The sequence below is a fragment of the Vigna unguiculata genome, chromosome 7 (genome assembly GCF_037176805.1).
Source record: "Vigna unguiculata cultivar grain cowpea cultivar isolate G323 ecotype 2 chromosome 7, ASM3717680v1, whole genome shotgun sequence".
Classification (NCBI taxonomy): Eukaryota; Viridiplantae; Streptophyta; class Magnoliopsida; order Fabales; family Fabaceae; genus Vigna; species Vigna unguiculata.
Window position 1 is genome coordinate 2,861,328 of NC_140798.1, and position 16,554 is coordinate 2,877,881.

At 33.9% G+C, this 16,554-nt stretch overlaps 1 protein-coding gene across 1 annotated transcript; it reads right to left on the reverse strand.

Moving 5' to 3' along the window:
* Positions 1-208: 208 nt before the first annotated feature.
* On the reverse strand, positions 209-16,196 carry NRPA1 (nuclear RNA polymerase A1). The gene is made up of 21 exons (XM_028078809.2): positions 16,010-16,196; positions 15,749-15,918; positions 14,780-14,939; positions 14,392-14,664; positions 13,314-13,529; positions 12,987-13,157; positions 11,866-12,028; positions 11,212-11,396; positions 10,680-10,943; positions 10,246-10,334; positions 9,957-10,104; positions 8,905-9,123; positions 8,376-8,696; positions 8,133-8,277; positions 4,896-5,104; positions 4,122-4,324; positions 3,658-3,856; positions 3,312-3,571; positions 2,445-2,585; positions 1,556-2,336; positions 209-1,068 (listed from the first exon to the last, which is right to left on the reverse strand). The coding sequence occupies exons 1-21, from the start codon at positions 16,025-16,027 to the stop codon at positions 472-474; spliced, it is 4,932 nt and encodes a 1,643-aa protein (XP_027934610.2). The 5' UTR covers positions 16,028-16,196; the 3' UTR covers positions 209-471.
* Between the last annotated feature and the right edge of the window lie 358 nt (positions 16,197-16,554).

The window sequence follows — 16,554 nt, forward strand, 5'->3', positions numbered from 1 at the left end:
AAAATCAGTTCACATTACCAAATTAATTATCCCCTCCATGATTTTTTTATCAGCCAAAGCAATATATATTAAAAGGTACCGGAAGTACCAAAAGAACAATTATACCCTCACTGATGTATATATTACCATTGAACAACGGAGTAAATACTAAAACCATGGCATCATGTATTTGTCGTAAGTTGTAACCTATTTCACTTGGTAAGACATGTTGAAGAAAAACAATCAAATTATATTAGACCAAGCGGAAAATCGAGGCCACAGAAACACTAGTCATTATAGCAGCTAAGTGTACATATGGGACAATGAATGGCATTTCAAACTATGCTAATTTTACCTCAAACAATTTAATTTCGAACCAGACAAAAATGGACTCAGAAATTGTCTTAGTAGTACAGATATGGTATCAAAATTTGGCATGACCTGCAGGCATGTGGGGGCCAAGGTCTGGTGCTGAAGAACATGCCAGCTACATCATATCTCAAGCTTCTGTATCAAATCATGGCACCCAGTTCCCACCTTCACTGGCAAACCAAGACAAATTCTGGAAGATGGTGTCTCTAAGTTGTCCACCTGTCCATGATAAGCTGCCTCAACAATAAATTTGGAAGCTGTCTCAAAGCACATCTTGATGAAAGGGGATGTGCAGTCTGCTATGCTCCCCGTTCTGTTCATAGGACGATAGCCACCAGAGTGAGTCATAAAGTCAGCAATGAGTGTCAAGTGCCGGATATTTACTGATATCCCATAAGATTTGAAAACATTTTGTACTTCCCTAATGATGGTCTCCCTGGCTGCTTCCACCCCATAAGCAGTTAGCATAGCATGCACGCTGTTCGAATAAATATACCTAACATCAAGATCATCTTGCAACTCCCAGAATGTTTTAAAATGTATCCCTGATGTCTGCAGTGCTGGTATTTTTTCTTTTACAGAGGCTGGAATATCATCCCTACTCCTTCGTTTTTCACCATAGTAGATTACTCCACTTTCTTTGCATGTAACAGCTTTACATTCACCAACCCTTCCAAAATTTTGAATGCAAACCTTCTTGGCTGTTCTCTGAGCAATCTGCATAGAGTTAAGTTGAAAACAGTTAAGTTTTATAAGCAAAATAGGGAGTGACATATATATACTCAACAGGCAACAGCAGCCCTATTTGCTTCTAGACCATAGTTCACTTCACAATTTCCTTAGAACATATACATAGGATAAGAAAAAGATGGAGGAATGGCCACGTCTGCTAGCACATTTTTAACATCGCCAAGATTTTGAAATGAAAAAGTAACCGACACTAGCTTCGAAAAACCATAATTTACAAAATGGCAAGAATATAGTGTTGGTAGAAGAAGGTGCTGTTTTTCTAGGCAATTATAATGCCCAAGGTACCTGACCAGCGTTGAAGGTACTTTGCTTTTAGCATTTATATTACCCAAGAGTATAAAAATAAACTATTTTTAGTTTTAAGAAAATAACAACCTAAACTTTGATAGCAGTATAGAAAGGCATCAACCCTAAAATTTATATAGCATAGTAAAGAGAAATGAGCTAAAAGTACCTGAGCTAACAAAATATGAGGTTCACCGGTAAATTTAAAGTGGATCTCGAAATGCTTCTTTTCAGCTTTCACAAAAACTGCCCTGTCATATTTTTTTATTATTGCTCTAGATTTTTTCTTTTCCTGTTTCAAACTATTTTTTTCAGCAATGGACTTGGAGGATTTTTCAAGTCCTTCAGAATTATTAGCATCAAGTGTCATGGCATTATCATTCTCATTAACATCCACATCACTGCCATCCTCATCATTTTCAATTTCCTCTGACAGCTCACCATCATGTACTTCCTCTTCCAGACCATCCTCATAATCAACCTCATCAGTACCTTGCCTTTTTCTTTTTTGTGCATCTGATCCAAGATCTTCGAACCCTTCAGTGTCTTCAACAACACCATCTTCATCATCATCGTCATTATTTTTACCTTTTGTCTCTGATTCTGATCCATTGTCGTGAGCATCTTCTGAGCTGTTTGAATAATTTGATTGTGGATCTGTCTTGAATTTTTTTATGCCACTAATTTTAGAAAGCAATGCCATGTGACTTTCAATAGCATCCTCCAACTCTCTCACAAAGAAAACTCTTAAAGTGTCCTCCCAATCTTCATAGGTAATATCAGTGTATCTTGGATACTGTTTAGGTTTATATAGCTTCATCACAAGTTTATATATACTGCAAACCTGACCACCATGAACGGCTACTTGCACAACAGAAACCTTCATACTCTTAATTATGTCAGCTACAGTGATTTTCTTCAATTTGTCGGCAAGACAAATAGCATCTTCCCTGCAAATAACAATCGCGTCAAAAACCTATACATGTCTGTGTACAAAAAGCAATAAGTTTTCAGGAACAAAAATAATATACACAAAAACAATAGGCAATGTATCTCACATAGATTTTTCCGTTCTCAAGGGGCATGTCATAAACGGCGTTTTGATATCACGTGAAGCAGCCATAACAATTTCTTGCAAACGTGGAATTCCAAGTGTCACGTTCATTTCACCTCGACCAGCAAGGTGGAAAGTATTCAAACTGAAAAAAGAAAAGCCAAAAATACAAGTAATCGGTCACACACCGGTCAACAAATCAATCTTACTCTACCATTAACGCGAATTTTGTAGATAACAAAAACAAACCTATATAAACACCAGACACGAATAACGTCATTGTTCATGTTAGTTTTGCTTACTTTCACCAGGAATACATACTAAAAGTTGTCCAAATCTCAAGATTTTGCTACAAATATTTCAATATGTGATCATCAGAAAGCACAGCAGCTTCTCTAATACCATAAAGGTCAAACTTATACTTGTTAATTAAGATATAATTAGTTTACCTCATGGCCAAGTCATTCCATAAACTCATTACACCCACGTTGAAACCCTTTGAAAGCTTTTATAGAGTTTATATCAAACACAAACCATTAAAGAAAGGAAAAGACTTCACAAATGACTTGCTTTGTCGAATAGTTATCCCGTTATCCTATGTTTAGTGCAGGTGAAGTTGTAAGAAGGTATTCCAGTATTCATCTTCCACAAGTGCTCAACTAAGAATTTCGTTCACCCACTTCCAACCTTACAATTAATATTAATTGTGTGTTTGCTAACTCTGGTTCAAGTATCGTTCTGCTAACAAATTCATACTCCTCCATGTGTTTTAATATTGAAACAGTTTGGCCATAAAGAGCACCCCAAGGGGACAACGGATTATATTCACATAGTAAGGATCAAAGTCCGTGACAATGTAAAAGAATCTTACGTCATCTGTGTTGCAGGTTCGCCAACAGACTGAGAAGCTAATACACCAACTGATTCACCTGGCTGAGCAAGACAAGAGACATACTTATGCTCCATCAACTCTAAGAATTGTTCTTCTTCCAAACCAAGATTTCTTCTCTGTTTTAAGGAATCACGAAAGAAATTCTTTGCTTTTCCTTTGAGCGCATCTGGTAATTTGTTAACATATGGACTTGATCTGTCTAGCTCACGGCGACCATTGCTATAAACCAATCCTTTATTCTGAAAATAAAAATAGTTAAACATATGAACAAGCTACAAGTTGTAGATGTAATTTATGGTTTTCTCAAAATAATAAACACTCGTACACTTGACAATGCTTCAAATTTGTTGATAAAGCTAGTCTGATGGACGTCAACACCATCTTCTCCATAGTGAAACTGAATAATTGAACCATCAGCATCTCGGACAGTATGATCATAACAAACTTTAAGACACTCAAGGTTCTTCATCAAGCATCTTTGCAGGTACCCACTACGAGACGTTTTGACGGCAGTATCAACTAACCTGTGGAGCAAAAAAGAGATCATCCGCTAGGATCTGAACAGTCTTTCAAGGTTGCCATAGTATTATTACTCACGTAAATTATTGTTCTAAAAATGCAAATGACAATGACGAGAAATGATCTAATCATCATTTCTTAAGAAGCATACATATATGCATCTTGAAATTAGGAGGCCATTATATCTACTATGTCTTGAATTTAAAAAATGAAAAATAGACAATAGAATGAACTTTTTTTCTATCATGTAATCCAAAAGTAATTTTATACCCCTCACGACCAGCCATGCAATGAAAGTAATACTCCTGCGGATGAAGGCCTGTAAGAAACCGGTCAATAATGAACCCTCCTGCTCTAGGGGAACAATCCCAGGGAGCAAAGCAGGGCAAGGTCTTTCCAGAAACCATGCGTGGGACACGTTTTCCTTCCAACTCTTGCTGACCTAGATGAGAAGATATCTGCTGGAAATTGACCTGTTCAAAAGAATATGAAATCAAATTCAAATCACTAAAGCCATGAACATGGTGCATAAACAATTTACCACACTAAATTTACAATCTTGTAAACTGCCAATGGAAATGAATGAAAACATAAAGAAATAATAGATAGAAGAAACAAAAAGATAAAACTTCAAGCTATTCTTTCTATAATTTGGAATGTTGAGAATAATCTACTTACTCTTCAATAGGATCTTGTATTTCAAAAACTGTAAAACACATAATAATGGTTGCACTCTCGTCATAATTAAAATATGTAGCACATAATAATGGTTTCAATAGGATCTTCTAATGCACAAACATAATTAAAATGTGTAGCCCATAATAATAGTTTCAATACGATCTTAAGGCCAAAATTTTAGGACTTTAAATGTGTGTAGCATCTAAGACACTTGTGCCAAGCTCCATTCATAATATTCACAGAAAAGTCATAGTTTTTCTAACAAATCATATGCAGTATCTACAGTGCTCTGAATCATACAACAATACACCCACAACTAACAAAAAAGAGTTATGCAGACAAAAATTTAGACAACAGTGCACTTACCATACTACCCTTAGCTCCAGATGTAGTCATAAGAGAAATACAATTTTTTCCTGAAGGTTTCAATATTCCTTCAGATAGTAGCTCCTTTAATATTCCTGAGCTTGTTCTTGAGTTAAGACTGCTTATCATTTTCCTATCCAAGTATGTTAAGGCTGCTTCTCCATTGCTGCGTACCTTTTTCTCAATATTCAACTGCATTGTAATTGTATCTGAAATGAAAAATATACTAAGCCATTACAATTTCGCACAGAAAAAATCAAATGGCACACTTTTTCTTCAGTTTTCTAGTATTGCATAAGCATGTATGCTTGAAAACCTATTATATGAAACGAGTATTGTCACAGCTGATTATGTCATGAGCAAAAAAAACAGCCCCAACCGATGATGGTCATTCAGGGCACATTTGGAAGACATGCTTCATTCAGAGTAGTCACCGAATACCAATGCTTGCAAATTATATTGATAGTCAAACACATGCACCCATCTCCATATTCCAGCAGTTACTTTTGCTCGTGAAACAATAGGTAAAACAAAATAGGCCAATTTTAGACAGTGAACATTCTTCCAAACTTCAAACTTAATCCAAAATAATGAACCTCACCTCAAGGATGGCAATAGAAATTTCTTGTCAACTTATTCTAGATCAGTTAAAAGTTATCTTCATTTGTAACTGAAGAATATGAAAATAATGATTCAATTAAAAAATTGCAAGTCAATTTGAGAGAATACACCTGAAGGAACACAAAAAGATCCCTTAAGACTGATAGTATAAATACATCCTTTTTTAAGAAAAAAGAAACGGTAATGATAATGTGATAGTATGCATACAGCTCGTCTTAGTTCATTATGTAAAAATGCTTTCTACTGCCAGCTCAGAAAAATTATTACTGCCAGCTGCTCTTCTATTAACAGTTGTAACAGATCTCAACCTACAATAAATCCTGATCTCTTAGTTTAGAGATTCATAAATTCAATAACAAACTTTTCAGTTTACTATCTTCCTGTCAAATTCTCTGAATTTTTTATATACTAAGATATATAGGCACACAAAACAAGCCAAAGATGAATTAGATTCAGCTAGAAGATATATGGTAGTTTGCCAATAAATGCATTAGAAGATACTCTTCTGTAGAAGACTAAGCTTTTTAAAAACTCAGGCATCTGCAAAACAACAACCCATCCGTCTACAGTATTATTAACACTAGTCCAATTCAGTATGTTTTACTTGAATTTGGATGTGATGAAAAATCAGTAACTAAGCTCAGTTTATGTATATTTTATAAGTGTTTATTATTAGTACTACGACCTCCTCTTCCTATTAGTGCAACCATTCCTTATGTTTTAATAACTTCAACTGAATTTTCATCTTGTAACAAGGTGACCTGAAGAAGTCTAGCGACTAAGTAATCTATTGAATGAATCTGACCACCAGCTAAAATTTGGTCTCATACATGATCAAAATCTGAGTGTAGACTTTTCAAAATTAAAACCATGTATAACTTATCAATTTTTTTGTTGATATCATCCAATGCATCAACTACAAGAAATCTCCTTAATTCTTCTATTGCAACTAAACCCTTTGCTACATGTGAGATCATATCATTACTAGCTTGTGTGAGATAGGTTAGTCTTTGATCTGTATCAAAGAGACACTAAGTTTTTAGCCAAAATATTTTGGGCCTTTTTTCCAAAAAGAAGAGCCTGTCTTAAAGGATCAGAATATTTCTAAGACATCTTATTCAACTAACTATTATAAAACAACACATAACAGGAAGTCTTGTTTCTACCATGGACATTTATCTTCATTCGAAACCATATTGACTTCCTTTTACAGATGATCATGGTATCCATGACCAAGGAAGGAACCATAACTCAATACTTTTGTCTTGGTAGTAGAAGCAGCAGAAAAGGGTGCAGAAATGGTAGAAGACACAGATTTGAGAGAGAGAAAACAATAGGTCATGAGGGGAGAGCCTTGACCAGCTATCTAAGTGCAACTAACCATGAGGACAACGGCCGAAACTTACCCTGAAGATGTCGACAAGAGGAACAGTGATGGTCCGATGTGATTTTGACATCAAGGCGGCGGCTTGTTAGACACTCGTGCCTGGTGAAATGCTTTGTGCTGCACTTCTCGAGGCACACATATACCTGACTTTGTCAGACATAACAGTGGTAGGAGACACAAGACATTAATGGTCAAACGATGGGACTTTGATACCAACTTGAATTAGATGTGATAAAAAATCAGTCAGTACTAAGCTCATCTTATGTATATTTTATAGACATGATTAAGTTTTAAGTTCTACATAAATTTGAATATGTATAATTGAGTACTCAAACTTTTTATTTTCAATTGACATCTACAATTTAACTTTTTTGTTAATTGAATGACGTGATTGTTATCTTGCTTGGTAATCTTGCTTACTTGCCTTCACGTACAGATGATGACATGTAAGCCATTAGGAAGTATGACCATCTCATTATCCAACATATTTTCAAATTTTCAATTAAAGCAGTAAAGTCACTTGTTTTATATTAACTACATCACATTTCTTAATTGGAGAGAAATAAGCAAGATGACAGAATAAAATAATAATCACATCACACAATTAACAAAAATATTAAACAGTAGAGATTCAATTAAAAAATATAAAAATTGAGTACTAAATAGACAAAAAAAAATAATAGGAACTTAATTGAAAATATTCAAAATTATGAGGGACTTGAAACTTAATTAAACCTATTTCATATATATGGAAAAAGGAAGAGTGCATTACAAGGAAACAGTATATCTTATAACACCCAAATTTTAGACAAGGTACATACACCCAAAAATGCAGCTTTATGAAAGTTGTACAAATATAACAACAGTCATAATTTTACCTGTTTCAATTCAAAGATATGTATTCTACAGCACTGAAGAAACTAGAGTCGTGACGAGCTCAAGGGAATATGTTAAAGGAAAGAATAATAATTCAGAAGACAGAAGTTACTTCTGCCTGAGGAACTTCACTATATCAGGAGTTGGAAAGCAAAGAATTATATGAGAGTTTAAGTTGCAGACATCATAAAGTCAAGGCACTCAACATACTATAGTATTAAATTCGGGGGTTAACATATTAAATACAAACCAGCAATTCACAAATTAAAACTATCTAAAAAATATTATCATATCTTGAAATAGAATATTATTTTAGAATCCTTTTTTCTATAAAATTATTTTATTTCAATTACCTATATTATTTTCATCCAATACTCCAATGAATTCCCGATGAACAATGTCACCAATTTCCTCACAACTGCTGAGTTGATCCATTCTTTCAACATCCTTTTCTTCTATTATCATAAGATCATCTACTCCACATGTGAACCCATGCATCTGAAAGACAAAAACAAATCAGAACCATGCAAGGATGCATGCTAAATAACTACTGACAAAAATATAACAACAGAAAAACGAATAAATTTATCGGGAACCTGTAAAAAGGAAGTAAACAACCGACTTAATGCTGAGAGTAGGTTACCAGCAACATTCGATCCATAAAATTCTTGCACTGTATGTATTATACCATAGTCACCAAATTGAGCCTTATCAACCACACCTCGCACCAAATTATTTTTATATATCAATAATTTATCCTCATCAGGCAAATCCTTGTTTCTTGACTTATCACGACGTGTATATCTTTCTCCCTCCCTGACCTGAGTTTTGAAAAAATTTGATGGGATTTTTGCATTCTTCTCAACTGTAAATGGTGGTGCATCTCTGGTGATATAGTATAGCAATGCACTGATAACCTAGAAAAAACATAAGAGACCAAATTTATAAACCATTATATCATTCAATCATACTGATTCCTTAGTTTAATATATCATAATGAAATAATACACGGGGAAAAAAACATTAAATGAAAGTGAAAAACTTTCTGCCCAGTTTATCCAGAAAGTAATTTGCTAAAACATCAAAAGAGTGAAAGTGTTAAGCATAAGATTAACGGATAGCAACCTGTTTTCCTGTCCATAAGGGTTCAGGCTTCCATATTGCTGGAGGAAACAAAAACATGTCACACTCAGAATTTGTCATGAAAACTTTCTGCCCGTGTTTGCCAGAGAATGAGCCCACCCCAGCCATAGATACACCAGAACTATAGAGTAATTGATTGAACACTTCATAAGTTATGAAAGTATCCTTTTTGGTAAGAAGAGAAGCACTCACAATATGGTCCTGGAAAAATAGTGCAAAATTGGAGGAAAAAAATATTAGGAACCAAAAGAAGAAAAGTTTTGTAAATAATGTAAGAATAATTAAATAAGCAAACAGAAGGTGATGAGGCTCTGAAACAATGTTGTTACATTGAGACACTTAAGAAAAGTGAACAAAACTTTAGAATGAACTGAATTTTACTATCACATCTCACACAATAATAGGAGTACATAATTGTATTTATAGGCATCTCTTACAACAAAGGCTATTGTTAGAAATAGCTAACAGCTGTACAAATTATCTTTTTCTACTAATAAAGTCTGACAGTTTTACCCCCCACCCCTTAAACTTGAGGACAAGATTTTTTAGAAAAACAAGTTCTTCACATTGAGTTTGCTTTGAAAAAAGTAAAACAAGCCGAAGATAGAGGCTTGGTCAATACATCCTCCCACTGGCCATAACCTTCTCTCTAACAAAGAAAATATCAATCTCCATGTGTTTAGTGCGATTATGAAAGACCAGATTGTTTGCAATAGACACAGCACTTTGATTGTCGCAAAGAAGAATTGGAGGTGAAGAATTTGCAGTCCTGTAAGCAATGCAGAAATCCATAATAGTTCACTAGAAATTTGAGCCAAACTTTTGTACTCTGCATCAGACTAAAAGAAGCAATAACTTGTTTCTTTCAAGACCACCAAGATATTAAATTAGGTTTAAGAAAACTGGCTGCTCCTGTAGTAGATCGTCGATCATCAACATCAATGTCCAATCAGCATCACAAAAAAGCTTAAGGACAAAGGATGAGCAAGAGATGCAGTTAAAGGTGCAATCCGTGAATAAATTTATGCAAATACCTGAATTAAAGCTCTGATTGGATCCCCACTTGTAGGTTTCACATATTGATTGTTAGCATTTACAATATTGTAAGCTTCAGCCCGAGAAATTTCATCTTGTGGAAAATGTACATTAATCTCATCGCCATCAAAATCAGCATTATAAGTACTGAGATCAAAAAGGAGAAAAAACAAGAAACAAAAAGTTATTGACATTAGCTACCCTATATGATTGTCAGATATAGTCAAATGTATTGATACATAATTTATAGCACAATCACACAAATCTCAAACATAAGCTACATATTACCTGCAGTTTGCATAGTGCATCCGTACAGTTTTTTCCCCCTTCAGAACACGAACTATATGAGCCATTATACTAGGTTTATGGAGTGTTGGCTGCAATGGAATATAAAGTTCAATCAACGTCAGAGTGTTGTTCATATCACACATTTCCTAATATTATCTTTACAATTTTTCCATGTTGCAGAATATACAAGTAATACAACCAATGCGAACTTATGATAAAACAGAATTTTAACTCAAAAAAATCACACATTTTCAAGAATCACATCAACTTGACAGTTTCCAATAGTGGATGAGAATAATCAAAAGCATACATCCAGCATTCTGGTGTGATACTAGATTTTCAGTTTTTTCCTTACCTAAAAAATTCATTAAGGGTTCCACAATAAATATAAATTGCATTATTTCTATACAACATCAGATGAGAAAATGCATTACCTGTCGATTGACGAGCACAACATCACCATCCCTCAAGTGGCGATACACAACTTTCCCTTCAAATTCCTGATCAGAAATCTTCCCTTGATCCAAAATAACTCCTCTTGATGATGGTAACTTTCTTGATATCATAGAAAGCACCTTCCCATTTCGTGGAAGCTTGACTGTTGCTTGTTTATCAGCATAGTGTGTAGCACCAGGATGGGATTCAGGGCCATTAAGAATAGCATTTCTTAACTTCATGACATTCCAAGGAGTCACTCTCTGAAAGGTATTAACATAAAGGCATTGGCAGGAAACAAAATGAGATATGAAGGTAATGGCTAGTAATAACCTACTCAAGCTAACCACATCACACCCAAGCTATTCCATCCTGTCTCCCTCCAAATTAAACATAAACACTTCACAAGTGTATACAGTAAACATGTGATACTATACGCTTATAGCTAAAATGAATAACAGTATAACAGTATTAAAAAACAAAGAATATAACAAACAGACATTGAATGATACCCCTTGTTCCAACCCTTACCTCAGGATAGGATAATCTTAAAGCAAAATATGGGGGTATCCCAATTTCATTGACTGCCAAATAAGGATCTGGAGATATGACAGAACGGCATGCAAAATTAACCCTCTTTCCCATCATTTTCTGGCGAAAGATGCCTTCTTTCTTCTCTAGCAATTGACAAATGCCAGCAGCCACATCTCTCTGGCCTAGACCAAGCAAGAAGAAAACATAATTCTACGTATGAACCATTAACAACATTATTCCATATTTGTAATGATTCCTTCCTCTGTTTTATTGTAAACTATTCATCAAAACACAAAGAAGATTTGCTTAAGATATGTGAAGGGATTAATATGTTAGAATAGGTTAACTCGTCTTTGTATTACCTATTCGACATATTTTTAGATCATTATATTATTTTATTCATGTAAGGATCCATATAAATGAATAAATCAGGCAAGAGAAAATTAAGCTCTCTTTGACCATTGTTATCACAAATTAACACTTATAAGATTAATTTTATTTTCATTTTCTGCATTTGCTTTATTATCTATTAATAACACTATTGGTCAATGATTTTATTGACAAATTACAACCAACCCAAACACAGGCAGTTCCGAATTACCATTCAAATCTTTAACAGGTAAAGAAAACGAAACAATAAGAAACTCTTACCAGAAGCAGTTTTACTGTCGAATAGCAAGTTAACAGATTGCTGAAGATCCATCCACCGGCTTAGCACTTTAGAGGGATCTAACTTATTTATATGGGCATCTCCTAAGGATATGTTGCCTTGTAAAACCTTAGTCAGCAAAACAGTTTGAGGATGTTCCATCACCTACATAAGCATTGACTACACAATTAAAACAAGTATAACATAAAATAGAGATACATAAGAAAATAAAATAAATCAAAATCAAAAGCTACAATCCTAATTTCTGCAACCAAGTCTCACTAGGTGGATTCAGCTCCATGATAAATTGGCCGATTCGAAAAAGCCAAATTTTCAACAACCCATGGACAATAGGTCTTTAAAAATGATATTCCCTAAATTTGGTAGGGTTCCATCCCCTTTAATCATACTACTCTGCATTTGATCCACTTTACACATAGGAACATTTACAGACCTTCTTTTGACAAGACAAACCACCCCAAGTGAGTTTCTTCCATCCTTAATTAAACAAATGCTAATCTAAATTTCACTTGCACATAATCATTATCATCCCTACTCTTATCCTTCCCCGTATGCCCACTAATTTCCATCTGTATTATCATTTTTACTACTCTATTTGTCCTCTTATCTATTACACTCAACTATACCATTAAGCAACGCAAGCAAATTCTAGGATATATTAGAATTAAAAGTTAGTTAATCTGTTGGGTAAGATGTCAAAGTGGTTTTTTCACCAAAGACCAGTATGAAGATGATTTGGAAAGAGAAGAAAAACACTTAAGAATAGCAATTATAGTAAACTATTGAGGATGTAAAGGAACAGAATGAACAAAATGTAAATGCTCTATTTTCAAAAGCTGGACTTTCCCAGCCATTCATGTCACCATATGCCAACTGCTGAGGAAAAAAAGAACAGAACAAAAAAATAGAACATAAACATCCTAAAATAAAGAAACATCCATAAAACTCATCTCCTCTACATGTGTTGTATTTTTTCTCATGAAACAATAATCAGAATAAAATATAACATAATGAAATTTATTCTCAAACCAATGTTACATAGTTATCAGAGACAAAAGAAATCTATAAATTCTTGTTAACAGTATATCTTAAGCATACTTACGTCATCACCTGCTCTAGCTGGGGGTCGGAATTTTATTGGTGGCACAAAAATATTCTCTAGAAAGAACATTGAGTGACCAGCTTTCTTTCCAAACCCCTGATCTTGAATATCAGTGATATAAGAGCAGAGTTTGGTCTCGTTTTCCCACAAAAGCTCTAAAATACCTTTAACCTGAAATTCAAAAAGAATTATATGAAAAGATCCACACACTTTTTCAAGCAACATCTATTATTACATTAAACATGTCATTAGCAATCAGACAATTGTCCTACAAAACAGAATACGTTATAAAAGACGGTCTTAGACCAATATGTACATGAAACCAACCTGTGATGGTAGCAACGACCCGGAAAGTTTATTTTGTGCAGCTAGCTTGTGAGACAAATTCCCCTTTTTTATTTTATCTCTTTTAGCAGCCCCAGCAGACGATATATCTTCTTCATCTGTAGTCTCCCCAACACCTAAGGACATGTCATCATTGTTTATTTCACTTTCCACAGCTCTGAAGGTATTTGCTCTAGCCCCATCAGCAGAGAGGACATTCTTGAGTCATCAACCACAAACAAAAAAAGGAAGAATAGAAAGGAAATGAAATGAAAGTAAGAATTAGGCAATGCAGCTAGAAATACCAACAAGAATGAACCTTTTCTTATGACATGAGCATAAACATAAATACTTCATATAAAAAAAATGCAATATCTACAGTAGAGAGATATGGACTTTGTGGTATTCATATTTCAAGCTATCAAGTCATCATTCATCTTAAATACAAAAAAAAAAATCTAAACTGTACAAAATTGTTCTTTTAATATTTGAAAAAGGAAATCATTGCAAGAAACAAAACCAAGAAGTGGAAAAAAACATGCCTATGAGAAAATGCAATATCCACAGTAGAGATATGCACCTTATGATATTCAAATTTCTAACTTTACCAAGACATCATATTCCAAAAAAAAAAGAGAGGAAAAACTCGCAGTTGTAAACATAATGATTGAGTATGGTAAAGCACAGCTAATCAAACCCAGCTATAGAGCAGGCACAGTATTGCAAGTATGTAGCTCTATTAATAATAATGCTAAAAAACAAAACAAATTGTCATCTATTGAACTCTAAGGTAGCATGGTAGTTGTGGAATCATATAGACAACCCACCAGCTTTACAATAAATGTGGGTGTGGATATACATAAAAGAATATATGTGTAATATGTAATATGTAATATATAATATTGAAAGAATAATATAACAAAAGTATTATTACATCTAAAGAAAATGTGGCATAAAGATCTAAAAGAAAGTAACTTGGAGCTAACTGACAACAAACTATTTTTTATTATTAGAATGATTTAAATTCTACAATGAACTAATTTCTAAAAATAGACCAAGTAACAAGAAAAGATGATCTTACCATATGAAACCATCCAAAGGTTGGTTTACTGATTCTAGGATTTACAACTCCACAATTTTGACACTTCTTATATTGTCGCTTCAGAAATTTCTTTAGAACAGACATTGCCTCACTGAATTGAAGGGAGGTCCAATTTTCTCCCAGTTGCTCAGCACTATGACAATGGCTCTCAACATCATCACCTGAGTCATCTGAAATAATAGAATCCAAACTTTTGGCCCTAATAATATCCCCTTTCATTATGAGCTCCAATTGGGTAGTACGCATATCCACCTTGCATCAACATAAAACCAACCAAACAATAGTCAATATATCTTTCAAAAAGCAGAAGTATAAGGACAAACACATAAAACTACCGCTTTTCTGCAAAATATTGACATAAATTTACCTCTTTTCTGCTAGCTTGAAAATGATGGCAAGAGAAACAAGTTCTCTGTATAATACTGCTAAGAATATTGAACATCAAAGGATTGTAGACAGGGGAAACAAGTTCAATATGACCAAAATGACCTGGGCAAAGTTTAGAACCTTGACCACATGACTTACAACTGCATCAAACAAAAAAACATGTCTCAGCCACCCACCCTCATTCAAGCCATGAAACATAGGTACAACTTGAATCAAACATCTTCAGTCATCAAAAAATGCTCAACTACTACTCCATATAACTTATCTCCCCAACCAATTCAAAAACAATTCTAGAACCAGAGAAAAATAAAACATAAAAGCTCAATCAAACTCTACAATAAAAACAGATAAAGCCATGTCTGTATGGATTAGATTCCAGTCTGAGAGATCATTAATGGAAGACAAGTATTTGATTACTAACTTCCAAAAAATTCCTTATAACTCGGTGCTTGAAAATGTAAAGCTACATAATTTGTTTTTTACCTTGAATAACAAGTTTAATCCATTTTTGCATCTTAATTCATTTCATTATGTTCTCTGTGAGTACCTACTGATAAGTTTATCCAAACCAAATTAAATAGTTAATACCTAATAACACCTTTCATGAACCTCTAGCACAACAGTGATAAACTCAATACCCTGTCTTTAAGAGACAAACTTGAGTAAGACCCCTGTCTAAATAAACTTCTCCAAAAAAGAAAATGAATTAATCTTCTGTTATAAATTAAAATTAACTAATTCTCCTTATTTTTCCTTAAAATAAGATGAGAAAATTTCTACAAACTATATAAGTATATTACAAATTAAAAATATTTACTTTCTTCTACATTCTTACTTTCCTCTCCTATGAGTATTCCCGAAAAAGTTTATACTAACAAGGTCTGAACAGATAACAATTAATATCTGTGATCAAAATAATAGATTGAAAATTGATGAAAAATGAACATACAGGGACTTATCATCCAGCGGGCCCAAAGCTGGGTCGTATAGTCCACCAGGCACAGGGTGAAGCAAAGGATTGAGCAAAATGGGATTTGTTATCTTCACTAGACTGCTCCGCCGCAAGTCGTCGCTAGTTAAAAAACTGAACGCCACCGCCTTAACGGAATTCGTCGCACTCTGCGAGGTCACGGAGTTAGAAAATTTTATTGGAAGAAAAAGAGTTACACTGTTAGCCAGATTCATGTTAACATTGAGAGAGGGTTGTTACCTCGGTGGAGAGCACCATGGTGGCGCCGTCAAAGCAGGTCCTAACGCCGTCAAGGGTTTATCGGAGTGAGAAACAAAAAGAAGAACAAAGGTTCAGTGTTAGAACAAGAAATAGGTTTTGATTTGAGAGGTTTTAGGAATGAGGGGTTTTATTATATGAAACAGAGCACACCCCAATAATAATAATCTTATTCAATCTTGTGCATATTTTTAAATCGGTACAAAAATAATATCTCTAAATAAGATCATTCTTTATTTTACATTTAAGGAGTGTTTGATAAAAGTAACATTTTTATAGTATTATAAGAATATAAAGTTTGAAAAATTATTTTCTCACTTTTAGTTTATCTTTAAAAAACAACAGGGAATAACCTAGTTTCCTAGTTTTTTTATTATATTATAGGTTAAATAATTGTAGAGGATCTCATTTTTTTTTAACAAAATTTCAAGGAGATCCTCTCATTTTTAGTTGATTCAATTGAGTTCTTATTTTGAAAAATTTGCTACAATCAGTTTTTTGTCATTAGTTGTTCAGTAACGATGTTA

Coding starts and splice junctions, on each gene's coding strand:
- NRPA1 (XM_028078809.2), bottom strand. Junction 10,335..10,679: donor TTGTGCTCGTCAATCGACAG/GTAATGCATTTT, acceptor ATTCCATTGCAG/CCAACACTCCATAAACCTAG. Junction 8,278..8,375: donor TGTTTACTTCCTTTTTACAG/GTTCCCGATAAA, acceptor TTTGTCTTTCAG/ATGCATGGGTTCACATGTGG.